The 20,151-nt window shown below is 39.9% G+C and overlaps 1 protein-coding gene across 18 annotated transcripts in view; it reads right to left on the bottom strand.

Moving 5' to 3' along the window:
- Positions 1-20,151, bottom strand: part of CACNA1D (calcium voltage-gated channel subunit alpha1 D) — a 214,424-nt gene that overhangs the window by 28,463 nt on the left and 165,810 nt on the right. For all 18 annotated transcript variants that reach the window (XM_079964941.1, XM_079964943.1, XM_079964939.1 and 15 more), the window contains 9 exons: positions 19,645-19,773; positions 17,697-17,762; positions 16,413-16,504; positions 13,558-13,717; positions 12,841-12,968; positions 12,625-12,721; positions 11,153-11,255; positions 9,646-9,747; positions 5,238-5,368 (listed from right to left, as the gene is read on the bottom strand). In XM_079964941.1, the coding sequence (XP_079821067.1) occupies positions 5,238-5,368; positions 9,646-9,747; positions 11,153-11,255; positions 12,625-12,721; positions 12,841-12,968; positions 13,558-13,717; positions 16,413-16,504; positions 17,697-17,762; positions 19,645-19,773 (1,008 nt within the window). The remainder of the gene's footprint in view (positions 1-5,237; positions 5,369-9,645; positions 9,748-11,152; positions 11,256-12,624; positions 12,722-12,840; positions 12,969-13,557; positions 13,718-16,412; positions 16,505-17,696; positions 17,763-19,644; positions 19,774-20,151) is intronic.

Here is a 20,151-nt window from a genome sequence, read left to right as displayed (position 1 = left end):
TGTACGTAAAAGTTTTTTGCAGCTATAGTTCACAGAACAGGGAAGTGGCTGGCCCTTCATCACAAACCAGTTTCAGCTCTGGGGATTCCCCACCTCTCAAAGAGCTTCGTTGAGAAAATCCACCTCCACTTCAGGCCCAGTCTTCCTATTGGTCTATTAATATATTCTGAGTACCACAACCTGCATTTCTTGGCATGCCCCCCCCCCCCATTGACAGTGGCTTGGTCACCTTATGGCTCTGGGGATTTCCCCTCGGTTTCTGATGTTGGGTATTCCCACAGCATAAAGAGCAGCAGACATTTCAACCCACGCATATCCCTGATTTTGATCAGTCTGCTGCTAGACAACAGGTGATCCAGTGCTGATAAAGCTTACCACTAGCAGCAGCATACTGAAGCATCTCTTATAATCAATGAAATACTGGAACACACGAACATTAAAAGGCACAGAATACTTAGAAGAGCTCCACAAATATTATTGCTTGTATGCATGGGAAATAACAGTACAGAATGAAACACAAACTTTCAAATCCAGAAATGGGCCTTCTTCAGGCATTCTGACACCATGCTAAGTAAAGATGTGAGGGGAACTAGGGGGAAAAGCATGCCAGTTCTGCCCTCCATTTTTCCTGTTGTCCTCTGTAAATTGGACGATGAATGTTGGAAGTAAGGGGCCTCCTGTACCTATGTGTTTTAGAACCCTGGTAGTTCCTGGTTTACCACAAATGAGCCTATTTGGACTGTGTGCTAGTACATGGATGAAACAAACCACAATCCCTGGCTTAACAGAGCTCATGGTTTGTTTTGCTCCAAAAAACCATGATCAGTATTCAAAAGAATAAAATCTTGCCTACAGATTGTGTTCTTTGGGGGAGGAGAACAAACCACAGTCCTAATACTAAGCTATGGATAACGGTTTGTTTATAATAATAATAATAATAATTTATTATTTATATCCCGCCCATCTGGCTGGGCCTTCCCAGCCACTCTGGGCGGCTTCCATAAAAACCAAAAATACAGTAAAATCACACGTTAAAAACTTCCCTGAACAGGGCTGCCTTAAGATGTCTTCTGAATGTCGGGTAGTTGTTTATCGCTTTGACATCTGCTGGAAGGGCGTTCCACAGGGTGGGCGCCACTACCGAGAAGGCCCTCTGCCTGGTTCCCTGTAGCTTTGCTTCTCGCAATGAGGGAACCGCCAGAAGGCCCTCGGCGCTGGACCTCAGCGTCCGGGCAGAATGATGGGGGTGGAGACGCTCCTTCAGGTATACTGGACCGAGGCCGTTTAGGGCTTTAAAGGTCAGCACCAACACTTTGAATTGTGCTCGGAAACGTACTGGGAGCCAATGTAGGTCTTTCAAGACCGGTGTTATATGGTCTCGGCGGCCGCTCCCAGTCACCAGTCTAGCTGCCGCATTCTGGATTAGTTGTAGTTTCCGAGTCACCTTCAAAGGTAGCCCCACGTAGAGTGCATTGCAGTAGTCCAAGCGGGAGATAACCAGAGCATGCACCACTCTGGCGAGACAGTCCGCAGGCAGATAGGGTCTCAGCCTACGTACCAGATGGAGCTGGTAAACAGCTGCCCTGGACACAGATTTGACCTGTGCCTCCATGGACAGCTGTGAGTCCAAAATGACTCCCAGGCTGCGCACCTGGTCCTTCAGGGGCACAGTTACCCCATTCAGGACCAGGGAATCCTCCACACCTGCCCGCCTCCTGTCCCCCAGAAACAGTACTTCTGTCTTGTCAGGATTCAACCTCAATCTGTTAGCCGCCATCCATCCTCCAACCGCCTCCAGACACTCACACAGGACCTTCACTGCCCTCACTGGTTCTGATTTAAAAGAGAGGTAGAGCTGGGTATCATCTGCATACTGATGAACACCCAGCCCAAACCTCCTGATGTTCTCTCCCAGCGGCTGCATGTAGATGTTGAAAAGCATGGGGGAGAGGACAGAACCCTGAGGCACCCCACAAATGAGAGCCCAGGGGTCTGAACACTCATCCGCCACCACCACTTTCTGAACACGGCCCAGGAGGAAGGAGCGGAACCACTGTAGGACAGTGCCCCCAGCTCCCAGCCCCTCAAGACGGTCCAGAAGGATGTTATGGTCGATGGTATCAAACGCCGCTGAGAGATCCAGCAGAACTAGGAAACAGCTCTCACCTTTGTCCCTAGCCCGCCGGAGATCATCAACCAGTGCGACCAAGGCAGTTTCAGTCCCATGATGAGGCCTGAATCCCGACTGGAAGGGATCCAAATGGTCCGCTTCTTCCAGGCGTGCCTGGAGTTGTTCGGCAACCGCTCGCTCTATCACCTTGCCCAAGAATGGAAGATTTGAGACTGGGCGATAGTTGGCCATTGTGGCCGCATCTAAAGATGGTTTTTTAAGAAGCGGTTTAATAACTGCCTCTTTCAGCGGGTCTGGGAAGGCTCCCTCATGGAGGGAAGCATTCACCACCCCACGAAGCCCATCGCCCAGTCCTTCCCGGCTAGCTTTTATAAGCCAGGATGGGCAAGGATCCAGGAGACAGGTGGTTGGTTTCACTCGTCCAAGCAGCCTGTCCACATCCTCGGAGGTAACAGATTGGAATTGATCCCACTCAACTTGACTAGACAGAACTCTAGCACTCTCCCGCCCTGGCCCTGCTCCCACGGTGGAGTCTACTTCTTCCCGAATCTGAGCGATTTTAGCGCAGCGAGTCACGGTTTCTGGCTTACCAAGCCATGTCAATGTGGCTACTAAGTAAAAACACTAAGACTCATAACACATAAAATGTTTCAGGATGCCATGCACCTTTAGCAGTTACAACCAGTTTGGTTATGCACACTCCTTCATGGTAGTAAGAAACAGAGTAAGAGCCAGCAAAGACCTTTGTATATGAAATTTGTATATGAATATTCTGTATGACATTTGAGATCTTTATATGTGAACTTTGCTATATGACATCTGAGAAGGTTTTCTGTAACTGAAACTATTGCTGTTTTACAACTGGAAGAGTTTGGCAATCAGCCACAGAGCTTGGGGTAGGGTTAATGATAAACTGCAGTCATCCAATCAATCTTCTTCCTAAGATCCATGATGAAATCTTCAATTTAGCTCACATTTGCATGAAAAAATATTACTCAAGGTATTTACGTCAAAATAACATTTTAACATCCATGTAGTCCTGCAGGTCCAATAGCTCTTATTGTATGACCAAGGTAGGGGTGGGAGAAGAGCTCTGTAGTTCTCAAACTCTGTAATAGCAAACCTCCCTAAATCAAACACAATAAAGGAGCCACTCCTCCATACACAAATATATATCCACACAGAGAATGCTTCAGCTGACGTCCAGCATTCTGAAGCATGCGTCCTGATTTTGCTCCTCTGTTGCACTAAGTGGAGGGCGTGGAGTGAGCACATCACAGAAAGGATAGAAAGAATTCGGGAAACGGGTTGTAGCAACAAAAACCTAACTTCTCCGTAAAAGCTAGCGTGCTTTTACACGATATCTGAGCATATGATGGGAGGAGATAAAACCAAGGTAGTAAAAGACACCAGGGAACAGTTATTTGAAGTTTTTTTTTCACATTAGTACCAAAAAAAGAGTACCCAGTGAAGCTGCTGTAGAGCAAGCCAGACAAAGTAAAAGAAACTGGTTTTCCAAAGAGCATCGCTCTGGACAATGCTGTAACTGACAGGGTCATCCAACTATCTCGTTCCATCTGCACAAGAGTTTCTTCCTGTGTAATGCAGCTCCCCCCCCCCCATTCCTCACCCTGCATGTTCCCTGTGCCTTCCCAAAATCTGCTCCAGAGGGCTGGGGAAACCCTGCTAGTACAGATGTGAAAGGAAAGGGAGGGGAAGTTCCATTGTGCAAGTGGAAATCCTTGCATTGTTAGAACAAGTAAGTTGAATACTGATGTGAGTTTGAGTATCAACAGCTCTTAGGGGAGGTGACCTTGGGCAATCACCCTAATGCTGATGATGCCTCTAGTCTAACATGTGAATGGTTTGAGGCATAGAGCAGATTGAAAAGGCCAATTTATGCTTAGGGTCCCTGTGGTATTCAAAACATTCAAAGGTACAGAAACTCATCAGACGCAGGTCTATGTATATGACCCAGTATACTGCACCTTTCTAGCTCTTCTGGCTTGGAGAAAACCTTCATAATATCTTGCTAGTTTCTACCTCAAACTTAATGCAGAGAAGCCTGCCCCCCCCCCCCTGTGTGTGTGTGTGTGTCTGCTTGCCATTTACATAGTGAAGTTTATCCTAGTGGCATGTATGTATTATGTCTAAAAGTGCTTAAATTGTTAGGGGGAAAGTTTGATCTTTTGAGATTGTGGGTTAAAAAGCAGAATGGCTTGAAATGGTTCTCACTAGCTCTGAGAGATCAGTACTCTACAAAACAAACAAAATCACAGAGTACCTTGTCCCACAGAACTCCAGTGTTGATGCAACATGGACTTGACAGGTGTTATTCTCAACTATTGTCTGAAAATAAGGCTTCAAGTAGAACCCTTTCACTTCCCTATCCTCTGCTGAACACAAATGGGATTCTAATAAGCACTTAATATTCATATGCCACCTACCTGCTTGTACCGATATGAAAATGCTTCTTTTTACATCCATCTACCCACCCATACCAGTGTTCCTGGGAAACTGTATTTATTCATTCCTAAACATATTGCATGGTGGTGCTAATAAGAATAGGGTGTCTCTCCCTCTCAGCTTTTTCAGTCTGTTATTGCTGTCCAGATGAAGCATTCTAACACGTACTGCAAATGTTTTGAATATAGAATCATTGTATTTTGAGACATTTGTTTTCAGGGGGAGATAATGTACAGTATGTTCAAACCACTTTGACTCTACTTACAGTGTGTGCCTCTGACTCTCTGCTTTTCAGATCTTAGGATATTCGGAGAAAGAAGGGGCTTGTGCAGAGTAGTATGAAATAAAATAGTCAACCAAAAGTTTGCGTTTTCAAGAGCTGCTTAACCCCCCCCCCTTTACATTTTCTACTTGAAAACATTATAGAGCTTCTGCTACCAGTTGCTGCTTCTTTTACACAAAAAAAGGCTTTGTACACTTACCTTGTAATATACTGAACAATATTGTTTACTCCTTTTAATGGCGGAAGACCCCAAAAATGTCTCAATAAAATACAGTCCTTGTGGCACCCACAGTCATTTACCTGTTGTTATCAACAAACTTGCAACATGGTTAGTTAAAGTGCAGAAAACAAAATCACCTGTAGTGCAATTGTGGTGTTCTTTGCAGGATGTTTCCCCACCAGTCCTTGTTCTTTCCGTTTCTTGAATTTCCTAAAGTAGTCCTGTATCAGGAAGGTGGCATAGAACTTCCCCACGGTTACCTCATCATCTAAATGAACAGACCAGACAGATCTCTCCCAAGTCAGCACATTTCATTAGTAGCCAATATATACTCTTATCCAAATCAGGAAAAAATGTGACAGTGCCATTGGCACAAGGGTTTTTGTTGTTGTTGTTGTTGCTGATAATAAGGCAGACTAAATCTAGCATAAAGCAGTTTTAGCAGGCAAACAAGACTAGGCAGTAGAAGTAGTTGATAGGTGAACTATTTCCTAAGAAAGGAAAAGATGCTAATTTATTAAAGTTCAAAGAGGTAAGATTATCTTTTAAAATGCAAATGTCTACATGACTCTGAAAATGCAAACTTTGATCAGTTTGAACCAGAGTGTTATAAAAACTATAATAGGAGGCGGGCCTTTTCATATTTGCTGCCTTTCAAGTAAATTATCACCATAGTGAATTCATATATATCTAATTATTATTGTTTCTGTCTGACCTATTAAAGTGGCATATAAATTATCTCACTCCCTGAACACCTAGCAGGCAATATTCATATTAAGTAATATATCAGGCATTAGAAACCAGAGTTTGGGGGCAAACCCTGGAGACTAAATTTGGTAAACTTTCACCTGAGAGTCCAGTTTGGTAGTCTTTTAAGAGAGAATGTAATACTCTCTTTTGGCAGTAATTGGTTCCAAAATAACAGCAAAGATAGAACGTAAGATCATTAATAAGGCAGGTAAATTGTGAAGTGTTCATATCAAGACTAAGTGTTAATACAGATGCTTTCCAGCATGCATTAGCTTTTACATTTATCTGACAGTATTAACACTGCTAAGTTATTTAAAAAAGACAAAGCACGATGAGCGGACATTGTTAATTATTAGACTATATTTGCTATTATTGGCAATTTAGTGAAATATCTTTTAGTAGTTTCCTTTTATTAGAACAGTTCCAAAACAGAACACTGTTTCTTTTCCTTGTATTTTGTACTGGTTTAAGGAGGGAGGAGGAAAAAGCTGTGGGTAGTGCAATCCTGTATATATCTACTCAGAAGTAAGCCCAACTGAATTGAAAGAGACTTAATGCCAGATAAGGATATATACAATGGTACAGCACTTCACTGGAATATATGTTTTTAGTCAGTTTCAATTACCTATGTCTATCAACTATGGATTTTATATTTAAAAGAGGTCTCTGTGTCAAAACTAATCCATTTACATTATCTGCAATCCCAAATTATTCAATTGTAGATAGCTTTAAACAATAAACCCTGAAATTGACCATATATCAGAACAGGTAGGGCCTGATAGGAATTGGTGTGGTATGTGTTATGTTAGAAGATGTTAAAGGATATCTTATGAAAGAAAACAAGAAACAAAAAGATTTGAAGTAGCTTGGTTGGGAGCCCTGTCTGTTCCATTCCAACTCTTAAATAGCATCATTGAGCCTGCTCTCACCATGTAACAAATGGCTTATTAAAGGATACATGGTCTATAAACCTCCATTGATTACAATGCAAGTTTAGGGGCTTCAGTACTCAGGATCAAGTCTTAAAAGCTGGGAGGGAAGACCAACAAGCTTTTTTGTTAGCCAAAACTGCAATCTCGTAAGTTAAATAAGCGTAAGATGTGAGTTATCTGTACCATAAGTTGGGGTGGGGGTTGCACCAAATATGCATGTGTAAATGTGGGCATACACACAATTCACATCTGCAAAGCAGCTTTATTTGCAAGTTCCTGGATGTAGTTAAAAAGCTAGGTGCAAAAGGGACATACCCACAATATATTTCATGGACAGCCATCGGTACAAAATCTGTCCAGACTTTTGAGAAAGACAAACATAACTAGATATGTGAAGGAAAGCCGTGGAGCAGAAGTGATCATACTTTAAACAGAATGGAAATCAACGTAAAAGAAAAACCCTAAGGGAACGAATTTCAGCAAAACAAGTTTGGGGAGAAGACAGGAGGGTGGCAGATGGGCTTCAGTGGCCTCTGAAGGTTAAAGAATGGGGAATTTAGATAAAACCTTGGGGTAAAAGAAAGGAATCTGTACTTAAGTGACTTTTCTTCCTGTTTCCATCATATATTAGCAGTGTTAATAGCAGTGTTAATTAATCAGTGTTAAACTGAACCTGAGGATTTGCAAGTAATTTGACATTTTAAACCTCTTGGCAATTATGAGTAAATTAAGGAAATGGGTTTACGGTCAGTAATGATTAATCTTGCTAGATTCATTATTCCTCTATTAAGTCTGCTTACCACAAAAAAACACACACAGGAATTTGGCTTTTTCTTAGCTATAACATCCTGTTTGAGAGATAATACTTAAGTGAATGCAGGAATCTGACCTATCATGTAAGTTTGTGAAAAACCCGTGCTTTATATAATGCATTTCTTTAGAATCCTGGAACCTTTGCAGTATATTAAAAATTAAATAAATTTTATTTATTTATTTAGGAGTATTTACACTTCTCCTACTAACCAAAATTCTTAAAGTCTTCTTCACATTGTTGTTTACTTTGCAGCTTTTCTATCTTGTGTTTTTAATAAAACATTACATTTCCATGTATGTTTTCCTGTATGTCAACTTCCAGGCATGAATAGTTGCAAAAATGTCTATTCCCTTTTCACTGCAATTTGCCTAAAGCTGTGAAAGACTTCCTCTTTGGCAGTGTTCTGTTTTCTGCATTTTAGTGGCATTATCTATTCTTTTTCTCTAGACAAGTTCACTGTACTTTGTTGTCTATGCAAATGGAAAATCAATATTCACTTTGAAAGCAGCAATGAAATGGAGCTGAACCTTTAATTGCACTCTGTAGAGGAAAATGTATTATGGTTTATTCTCTAGATGCACACTCAACAAATGCTCTCCATGTGCTTAATTTAGGAAGGCACGGCTCGCTATTCTGAAGCATGTGTCTGTATTTCAATAAAAAGAAGGGGAATCAAGTTGACCCGAGGCAACACTAATTCCATGCCACCACCCTAAAACAGAATTGCTTCAGAATATTCTGAAAAGACTGATAGTTGAAAGGAATAGAGGCTGCAGAAAAAGCTCAAGCACATAGTTACAACAATAACAAAGCAATTAATCTAGGCCATGCAAGCACTCAGGTGTAAGGTTAGAAAAGAGCAGAGTAGTTTTAAATGTGCAGTATCGGTTTTCTCTTGACAGCTCAATTTCCTTAGATATGATTTGACATCATCCCATCTGTAGTCTGAGCTGCCAGTTGCAAGTGGCTCTTCCAGCAACAAAGCAAATACTCCTTCTTGCGCCATGCTGAAGAGTGAGACAGCCAGAGACTGAGAATGTCACCTTCAGAGAGAGATCAGCTTCTACCACTCGAAGTGAACTTAGGGTCACTTCCATACCTGAGCCAAAACCATATTGAAAGCTGGGTTAGCACTATAAAAGTACAGTAAGCTATAAAAGAAGCCACATAATGAACTGAAATGCATCGGTCTCTTGGATGTCTGGGATAGGACTGATATGGATTGCATTATGCAACAGATTCTGCACTTTTAAAACATGAAAAGCAAGTCAAAACATCACTTACAATCAAAAGTTCATCATTATTTTATACTGAAGAGAAATATATCTTGGTGTATATGTTTCGTATATAGAATTGCATATTATAAAAACTTGGCTATGCTGTCTTATGACAATTAATAATAGCTTACCTAGTTAGTTCTAGCTTATATATTAAAATCAGAAGACTAATTCTGTACCCTGTACATCCTGATTAACTTGGTTATATTTAACTGTTTTGGGGTTTTTTGGAGGAGGGAAATGGGCTATATTCAGTCTATATTCACTGTTTACTATAAAAAGTTCTCTCTCTCTCTCTCTCTCTCTATATATATATACACATTATAAAATATGGCACACAATTGTCCACTGATCTAGTGCAAATTTGGACTAACTTCATTACCTGCAGATAGCATAATCAAAAAGGATGTTCAATAATAAAAATAAGAGCAGAACATAGGCTCTATTAATTTAGCAGTACATTATACTGAAACCTGTAAACTGAAATGTTTACACATAAATAAATTATTTACAATCACAATATTTAGAATTTTTTCAAATGTTATCTTCCTAAAATAAATGTTTATATTTCTATTTAATAGAGATACATTTTTCCAACATTAATTAGCAAATAAGCATCTAAAATATTTAATGAATGCTTTTGCATTTTATAATTTAATTTATCATTTAATTAACACTATTATTCTGATTTTAGTGCCATGGTATTTTTTTCAAAATCGTATCCACATGTAAGCATTGAAAATGTAGAAATGTATGAGATCATCTCACTAACCACCAGCGGGGGGAACAACTTGGTCAAGAAGCTTCATGCTAGTTTTCTTCCAGATTTTCTTTATAACTGCCCTGAGTTCTTCATTTGCTTGCTCTAAGTTTCCTGAAAAGAGGGGAACAAGAGAGAGAAGGCAGGGAGGCCAAATTTGAAAATGTTAAATTTAATTTTGGGAATAGTAATTCAAAAAAGTAATTCCATTTCATATTGCTATGATCAGGCTGTGCTAAAATGGAGACAAGGGCTCCCAAAAACATCCTATGAAAAGCATTCACTGGGGAGAAAACATTTGTAGTGAGGTAAGGAAGATTACCCTCACTATAACTTTCCTTTGTGATGTCATCACATCACAAACTTTTATTGGCTACATCAGGAAGTATATTCAGAGTGAAGACAGTGCCTTTATGATTTGTTCTTCTGACATTCTGTGAGCACAGTGGAACTTCCCATCTTCTCCTTCACTCCTCAGAAGTGATCTGCTCTATAGGTTCCCTCAATCCCCTGGAGCAGTTATGAGGGTGGTGTGAACAGATTTAGGGGCAAATGTGAACAGGGGATGAACAGCATGCAGAAAAGGATACAAATGTGGGTTTACATGAAACCCCTCCTTTCCCCAAAAGCCTCTCCTTTTGTTTCAGAAAATTTTGTGGGCGGAAATAGAAAATTTTCCTATTTCTTAGGAAAAGTAGAGTGTAGATTCAGAAAGTCATCTGGAAATTCCAAATTCAGTTAGCAATGTTTCACCAAGTGTAAAATTTTCTCTGAAAATTATTTCGCTGTTTGTGATGAAGGAAACGCCAATGTGCTGAAGGAATGATCCTCATCAGAATTACTGACCTAACAGTGCTTAAAGATCGAGAAAGACAGAGGTCCGACTTCTGTAAAGAAAGTTTACATTTGCACAAAAAATGTAGAACCCAGACAAGATGGATGGTACACAAATGCAGTCAGCAGTACTGTATAGTTAGGGGCTAATAATATTTCTTAAACATCAGAGGAGAAGCAACAAGATAATTTTGACAGTCCAAGGCAGGTTTCCCTTATAATGCTTTTGAGAGCAAAGGAAAATATCTCTCCCCCCCCCCCCAAGCTTGGGATATATGGCAAGTAACTCACCTGGGAACACTTAGAAGAACTGTCTGTACAACTTTTCATGTTTGGAAAATCTTAATGGGGTGGTCACCAGCTACAGTGGTACCTTGGTTTACAAACATAATCCGTTCCGGAGGTCTGGTTGTAAACCAAAACAAGTTGTAACCCAAGGCGTGCTTTCGCCAGTGGGGCCTCCCCCCCCCAATGGGTTGTAATCCAAAAAATAAAATAAAATGGGTTGTAATCCAAAAAAAGGGACACACACTTCTGAGTTCGATGTGGTTGTAATCCAAAATGGTTGTAATCCAAAGCGGTTGCAAACCAAGGTACCACTTTATATGAGATTCTCAGTACAAAGCAGTAATGTAAGAAGGAAAAATTTAAAAAGCACTTGGAAATATGTATCTTATTCTCTTACCTTCTGTTTTAATCTTCAGGGCGGTTCTTACTAAAGCAAATAAAGTAGCATTGAACATAACCGTTCCATCGCTGTTTAGGGGCATGTTCATGGCTACCAACCTCTGCAGATGTTCAGAAATAAACAAATACAAAGGACTTTCAGTGCAAGACACTGAAAAATATATATATATACCAAATACATGTGTCCATTCATATGTATATGTGTAATAATACATATATATGAAAAGCAGATAAAATGCATAGGAGACAAAATAAGTCAACAAAATAAGTCAACATTGTCCCTAACTTAGCAAAATCTACTAGAGGCTTATCCTATGGCTGTGTCACTAGAAAAAAATTCTGCCTGATCCTCAAAATCTATTGTAGACATTATGTGGTATATGTGTAACACAAAAACTAGAATATTAAAATAGCTGGTATCCTATGGTTTTACACATTTAATTAATACTTGGCATGAATATTTGGGGGATATCTGGCACAATACAGCCAACATTAAGCAAATCCAATTGCTTTAAATTTTGGTGATTCCTTTTCAACTCTTTCAGCAAAATCAATGAGCTCTAAATGTACTCTAATAAATTTTGGCAGGATACTTTTGGCCTACACGCTTATCTATTACCAAACTGCCCAAAATACAAGTATTTGGGTCTGGAGTCAAAGATAAAAGGTGACTTCACATAGATGACTCTGGATCCTTCGATCTGAAATGCCCATGCTTTCATTGTAAGTCTTGTTCCAAGTAGCCCCATCTAATAATGCTGGTCCTATTTACCTTGCTTGTTCCAAAACCATCTTATTTAACAGATTCTGGGTTAAACCAAAGGGTGCTAGTTCTCTTCATTATGTCCTCCTTGTGGGCAGTTGAAGGACATTTGTCTTGTCTTAGCTGGTGGCAGAATTCCACTCTGCAAGGACTTCTGAACTGACTCAGTACAGCAATTTTTTTTGTTTTTAGCTGCTGAAGCATGACAGCTTGATGTAGCACCAAACCACTGTGTGGCATTGTGTCTGAACCAGCCCATTACAACAAGACAAATATTATACAGAAACTTAATGGCATCATAAACAAATGTATGCAGTATGCTGCATTCCTCCAAGAAGCAGCAGCAGGCACCATTATTCATGAAAATATGTTGGAAGGTTCTACATGCATAGCATAGCTTCGGCTAGACAGGTACAGATGGGGATTGTTTACTTCCTCGTCAAAGCTGGCGAGCAAGGAATGACAATATAGCTTTGCCGCACCTATACTCTCTTCTGCTACCACTCACAGCCACATTTTGTTCTAAATCAGTGAGTCAAGACAAAGAACAGGAAGTTCTGGTTTCTATTAGATTGAAAGGAGCCTGTGGCTATAATTCATTGAATCAGGCGCCTTGAATTTACAGCCATCTCTGCACTAGCAAATGATATTAAACAGAAGTACTAACACAATAAAAAGCAAATGCTCTGAAAGACAGAAAAGCCTACCTTACATGCAACTCTGTGGGGGCATAATTTACCAAAGCCAAGTGGAGGCTGTATGCGCCGCAACAAGGTAACAACATCAAGGTGTTTTATCCTCCCCCTATGAAAAAGGTATAGTATTAATAAAATAGTTTCACCTGCCTTTAAGTTACCCTCTTGTTTTTGGTTCTTTGGCTCCTTAGGTAGGCACACACTGCAGCACAATGGTGTCTAACTTACTTTGCTTCAGGATCATATTCTGACCATATTCTTTTAAATTCATCTAGATGATGAGGACCAAGAATAGACCAGTCGCGTGTCAGATAATCAAAGTTGTCCATGATGACAGCCACAAATAGGTTGATAATCTTAAAAAGAATTGAAGGAGTTATTTAATTACATTTATATTCGTATGAAAAATGCAAATTATTAATATTATCCTGGAATGTGTGTGCACAGAAATGTGTGTGAAAATTTTAAATATAATAATAATAATAATAATAATAATAATAATAATAATAATAATATCTTTATTGTCATTGCCCCCTCTCAGGGACAACGAAATTTACTTGGCTGCTCCATCCACCCACGTAGGGCACTCCACACAAAATCAGAACAACTATAAAAACACTAATTAAAACAATACAGTATAATACAGCAAGGAAGATTAGATAACTTTCAAAGTCCAGGTTTCCCATTCAGGGCCGAGATTGCTCTGTATCAAATTATAGATAGTGATTCAATGTGTGTGAATGAAAATTATACACACACACACACACACACATCAAATTATAGCCAGGAATTAAATGTCATGCTAAGGTGATCATTCCATCAGGAAAACATTTTGGCTTGCCAGATGGAGCAATCTCCTCTCCCCACCACCACCACGTGCTGTTCCAGGGGTCTAGGGTCGTATTCAATCATAGTGCTTAAGGATGTTCCAGCTTCTGGACTCACCAAAAAAGCACACAACATATAGAAACTGATGAAATAAATAATGGCAAAATTGCTTCCACATGTGAATTCTTCTCCTGGGTTAAAATCAGACTCTGGATCACATCGCTTTCCTGGCATGCAGGCCAACATGATCTCCTGCCAAGCCTCTCCTGTTGCACACCTTTAATTTGGAATAAAGCATGACAAAATGAATCAAATGGTATTATTTCAATTACAATGATACTGTTGTTGTTTTTATTTGTTAACTAGGCCTCCAGACATGTCACAGGAGTGCACAGTGTAGAGGGTTCATGTATGTATAAGAGCACTAGAGGTTGAGCATGCAGTCCCATCACCCTATCCCAGCAACCTTTCATCTCCTTGAATTGATGCATATAGTGCATCCCTGTCACAGGCTGTCTTAGCACAGGGCTACCCCAAGGCTTTTGCTACCTGAGGACAAAGGCAACCAGCCCTCCCTCCCCCTGAAAACACTTCTTATTTTCCTAGCTGTTAAAAATGTCCCTACTTTCTATGTAGTTTCAGTACAACTGGAAAGGCAATAATTTATTTGATTAAAATAAACAAATGCTTTTAAAGACACTATCTGAGAACAAATTGGTAAGCTTCTGCCATGTATGCAAGTATGTATGTATGTATGTATGTATGTATGCATATATATCTTTCACTAATGTTAGAAAGGATTTACTTTCACTTGCTTTCTAGGGCAGTTGCTATATTGGTATTATAGTACCAAAAACCCATATGCATTATTCTTATTCTTATTATTACTAGTCTTGTATGTTTATTTGAGCGTAATCAATGGAACCAGTAATTTCAAATTACAAGAGATGAGATTCTGATAAAACATTAGGGAAAACTGAAGCTAAGAGCTACTCAAACAAGCTTCCTTGGTAGGTAGTGGACTTTACTTCACAGGGAGGTTTTTAAACAGAGTTTGGCTGGCCATCTGTCAGGCTTTCTTTTGCTGTGATTCCTGCATTGAAGGGGGTTGGACTAGATAGTTCTTGGGACCCCCCTCCCAACCCTACAATTATGTGAAGCAATCCCATCACGTAAGATGAGGCTTGCATCTGAATAGAGCTGCAAAAGATTGGGAATTAAAATGGGGGAAATTGAAATAAGCGTAGTCTTTATTCCCAATCAGTTAATCCAGGGCTCTTTTGTCTTTGACTCCATCCATCATTAGCTTTGGTTCTGCCCATAAATTACACCACAGAGAATGTGGTCTTTGACAGAAAGGAGGTTGCCCACCACTGTTGTTGTCATTGTTATTAAATTTGTTACATCATTTTATCTTGCCCAAAACAATCCAAAGACACTTAAAACCAACCAACCAAAAAACCCACATGGCTACATTAAAACCAGGGTGAGGGGAATAAAATACATTGAAAATATCCCACCCATTTCTAAAAAGCCACAGACAATTAAAGGTCAAAGAGGAGACCCTCTTTACTGTCATCCCCTTCAGTGGCAGGCCCACCCCCACAGCAGTCATTCTGAGGGTGATGCTTGGGGAGTACTATTCGGCCCTGTGGAGCCTTCAATGTGGGGTTCCTTGGGGTTTGAGTTTATCCTCCATGCTGTTTAACATCTACATGAAACCGCTGAGTGGGGTTCCTCTCACACACAGGGATGCACGGAATGGAAAATTCCAGAAAGTGCATGTTGCCTGTCATCGTAGTATTGTAACTGAAAGAGCAGCACCTTCTGACATTCTCCCTTCCATAACTTTGGATTAATGTTTAACCTGGGATAAATAATGTAATAGTAATAGTGTTTCATGTGACAGTATTTTAAAGGTGCCAGCATTCCTGTTCTTCTTATTGCAAGGATGCAGGCTTTAAAAAGAGTGCCTACAACATCCTGCTTCCTTGCTAGTACACTGGGATAATTTAAAGCAAGCTCATATACTCAGGGTGGATTTTTTACATTTCACTGTCTAGGTGTGTTATGTTACATGCAGGTAGGAGGATAGCAGAATTAACACAGTAGAAGGGAAGAAGGGTATGGAAGAACAGACAGCCTGATAGGCAAAGAGAAAGCAGCACCAAGGCAAGGCTGGAGTCTGGTTATTGTCAAGGCAAAGATCCATTCCAGATCTGGAAACTTTTTGGGCCAAGGTTAGATCAGGAAGAACCAATAGATATCCTGGAGAGGGGGTGAAATAGAGCCATCCTGGGACCTCAGTGGACAAGACTGCCCCTTTCTTCTTCGCTCTGTACCACTGAGTGGCTCTCAAGGGACACCAGCAGAAGAGAAGACCAAACAGATCCACTTAATCTTGGATCAAGGTTCACTTGCTGGCCTTTTTTCATATTTATCACACTGGAAAGTGAGTATTAACTACATTAAAAAGGAATTTTGAAAAATGAAATAAGATTAAAGAAGAAAGAGAAAGAATACTAACAAAAAACTATGTGTATCTGAAGAAGTGTGCATGCACACGAAAGCTCATACCTAGAACTAACTTAGTTGGTCTTTAAGGTGCTACTGGAAGGAATTTTTTTCTTTTATTTTGTTTTGACTATGGCAGACCAACACGGCTACCTATCTGTAACTAAAAAACTATGCAAACATTACTAATGGTAGGCCACCATCAGTTTACATTGTGGATACAGCGACCATCAGTATATGAATCTTAAACATGTTAAGTTAATGTAAGCCCTCTAGATCTCCAAATAGCTTTCCACATGAAATTGATGCCTACGTGTAATATGTTCAAATGTCCTCAAACTATTGTGAAATAGACATTATACCTAGTTGAAACTTTAAGAAAGAATTTTAGAACCTCTGCTGTCTACCAGTTTTATAACTCAAATGTCAATTGTAACAAAACAACAGATAACATCTACCGAAAGAGAAGCAGCACCGCTTGGGGAAAAGTCTGAAAGTTGTTGTTCCTGTTAATTTGACTTCCATCTTTCAGGGCAACTTTACCAAACACCTAAAAAAAGAAGAAAAGGACAAATGTCCATCCAATATGATTTTGTTTTATCCTCCAACAAGTCTGGTGATAAGAATATAAGAAACATCCTGGGGGGTGGGGGTTAACCTAGCCCAATCTTCCCCAGCCTGACAGCTTTCATATTATTTTGGACTACAGCTCCCATCATCCTTGACGATTTGCTGTGATGGCTGGGATTGATGGGAGCTGGTACCCAGCCAAACTTGGAAGGCAGCAGGTTAAGGAAGGCTGATTTAGTCTAACATATTGCTTCTAGCAATGGTCAGCAATATGCTTCCAGGAAGCCTGCAGATCCTGAAAGTAAAAGCCCTCCCCACATTTTTTGATCTCAGCAACTGGGATTGGCATACTGAAAACAGAGGTAAGACTTAGCCAACATGGCTGAGAACTATTGGCAGAACTATCCTCCATGTGGATTTGTCTAAGCCCCTTTTAAGTTAGTGTTAATGGCCATAGAAGTAAATTGCAAAAAACTACTATGACTTGGATCTGAACTTTCCTTCCATAAATGTTAGAGAGTTCATGTTTAAAGGCAGGACTTTCCTCTCTGCTTCTTCTCTGCATGTCCCCTGAAAATCTACTCTGGGGTTTGGGGAACCAAACAAGCCAGATCACTCTCTGACCCTAACACTATGGCAGGTAGGTAGGACAGCCCACCTATCAACTCCTAGAAGTCATTATTATGCCTGTCAAAGGCCCTTCCACAGCACTTTCCACAGTGCCTGACAAACAGCTGGTTGGTGAGCACCTTGGGAACCACAGTGCAAAAACTGCTTTCTGCAGCAACAGACTTCGCAACTGAGTTCTGCTGATCCAGCAGGTTTCAGCCTACCACCCAACATCTGACTAGTGGTGAATTCTACCATGCTTTCTGCAGGGACAAGTTCAAGTTCCCTATAGGAAACCCGGTCACAGTTGAGCCAGGCATTTCTATCTGCCCCACACCACATGAGGTAGGTGCTGATGGGGTAGTGAAAATGGCCTCACATACCAAATTGGGGCCCATGTCAGGCAAAATTAGGCCCATGGGTCAAGGCTCCTCACCTTTGCTTTAGAGAATACACATACACAGTTAAGCTATGAATGGAATGTTGAGGTAGGCAGTTTCTATACATTATAAACTGATCAATGACAGCCTCTTTATTTCAGACGAAATATGGTTTTTAATTACCTGCATTCCGATAACCGCATAGATGAAAAACAGCATTGCTATCAAAAGAGCAACGTATGGCAGAGCCTAAAATGAAAAAATATTATTATTTTTTTAAAAAAACAAACAAACTGGTATATCCTTTGAAACTATTTTGCATCATTTTACCAATGCAATTTGATTGCAGTTTTCAAATCATTTATCCCTCTCTGCAGTCTCCCTGAAAACGTTTGGCCTATTCTGCTTAGGAACTGAAACCTGTGTGGATATTTAAAATGCTATGAACACAAAAAGCTCCCTTAAACTAAATCACACCACATGTCTAGCACTATCTGCTGTTTGTTGGTGACTCTCAAGGGTCTCAGGTGAAGTGCTGTTTCTGCAATGGCACAGATGGTGGGAATTGGACATGGAACCTTATTCACAAAGGGCACGTGCTCAACCTCTGAGAAATGAGTGCCCCACCTTAAAGGGCTGGCAAGCTGTCTTCAGGTAGGCTTGAACTACATATCTCATTTATTGGCAGACAAGTAGATTGATCTAATGAACCACAGAGACCAGTGGTAAGAAGCCCCTGAAAATACATGACCTTTAGTACTACTTGATCCGCGGTCAAATATTCTAGTATTACATTAATCTGTTTTTAACATCGCCTTATTAAATGGTTGCAATTCACCCTGGAATGTTATGATGACAATGACAACACTCCCTTGTACACTGAATTTCTTTTTAAAATGACCAGTTGTTTCAAAAACTACCATCAGCATTTTGAATTTCAAAGCATGAGAATGCATGACCCAGTTTCTTGAGTAGAACATATGGGAAAGTTTCGACCATTTCTAGTTCCTAAAAACGTTACAAACCTTTAGCTCTGATGCTATTGTGTGAAAAGTATTAGTGATTATATCAACTGTGTATCCTTTTGGGTACCACACCATAATCATATCGTGAATGGCAGATTGCAATCATACTTCATGTTTCCATTTTTACAATTACCCAACATCAAGTGGGGTTAGAAAGCTGAAGTAGCAACATGTTATATCAGATTAAAGTTTCCTTGCACATCAAGAATTATCAGTGAGCCAGTAAGAGCCAAATTTGGACATGGGGTTAATTTTTAAAAATAAAAACTTAATGTGGAACCAGACTGAGAGATATAATTTTATGCATAAATAGCTAACGCTTACAATGATATATTATGCTAAAATGCCAATCCTTTGAACACTTACTTCAGAGTAAGCCCGTTTGAACTCACTGAAATTTACATTGGATTAAACGGACAAAAAATTAGGCTTTATGGCTAATAAATACTTCTGCAGCTATTATGGTAAAAGTCAAAATGTTTTAAGTGCCTTTTAAAAATGATTAAAATCTAATTGTTTCAGAAAGTTCTTATTTTCAACCTGCTTAAGAACAATTTAAAAACAACAACATGAAGGCAAACAATTGGAATAAAGAATTGGCACTGCTGGAATGAGAGCCATATCATTAGCTGGGGAAAGGAGACTTGTTAAGCTAGGTCACTAACCCCTGTACGCAAGGAGTAGAGAACCTGTGGCTCCTTCAGATGTTGCTGGACTAAAACTCCCATCATCCCTGACTGTTGGCCATGCTGGCTGGGACAACTGGGAGTTGTAGTCCAACAACAACAGCAGGGCGCAGGTTCCCTACTCTTGCTTAAGGCTCAGTTGGAATGCCACGCTAAATTGTTGTGAAAATGATTAAGTACTCTCAAGAAATGTGCACAGATACATAGATCACTATCATGTACAATGGATCTGGATGTGTTCTCTATGTGTATGTGTTCTCAACAGAAAATATATATCTCCATCCAACTGTTGCCTTTTGATGTGCACCTGCCTATGTGGTTGTTTCACATAACTAATTGGCCATTAACTATAGGGTCACTGCTATTCAGAATGATTGTATTTTGACCCCTAGAAGCCAGGAGTTTAACCATTAAACTTACCTGAAAAGACTTAATAAATGTCCACAACAAAGTTCTTATCCCTTCACCCCTGCTGAGGAGCTTTACCAACCGCATCACTCGAAAAAGGCGGAAAAAGGTGATGGAGATTCTAGCACTCTCTTCATTGTTCTAAAAGGATATGATGGAAACATCAGATCAAGCAAAATGCAAAACATGTAACATTTCAGGAAAAGAAAAACAACAATAAATGCAGAGGTGAAAGAGGTAAGATTTGAAAATGTGACTCTGGGGTCTTTTCCCACTTTATAAACATGGTATGACAGGAAAAATTACATGCTAGCACACAGGACCTGTAGAAATGCTTCACACAATGCATGCATTTCCAAGTTTTCCAGTTTGTTAATAGGGTCACGTTGGGTTGTCTGTAGTAAAGTTTGATAGGTACATTGACAACAAAACCAAATCACTGCATACACCTTTCTAGTAGGACAATCATGAAAAAAATACAGAAAAAACCAGTGGAGAAAAGAGACATGGTAAAAAGAA

The sequence above is a fragment of the Podarcis cretensis genome (genome assembly GCF_951804945.1).
Source record: "Podarcis cretensis genome assembly, chromosome: 2".
NCBI classification, from domain to species: domain Eukaryota; kingdom Metazoa; phylum Chordata; class Lepidosauria; order Squamata; family Lacertidae; genus Podarcis; species Podarcis cretensis.
This window is presented reverse-complemented; position numbering and strand designations above follow the sequence as displayed.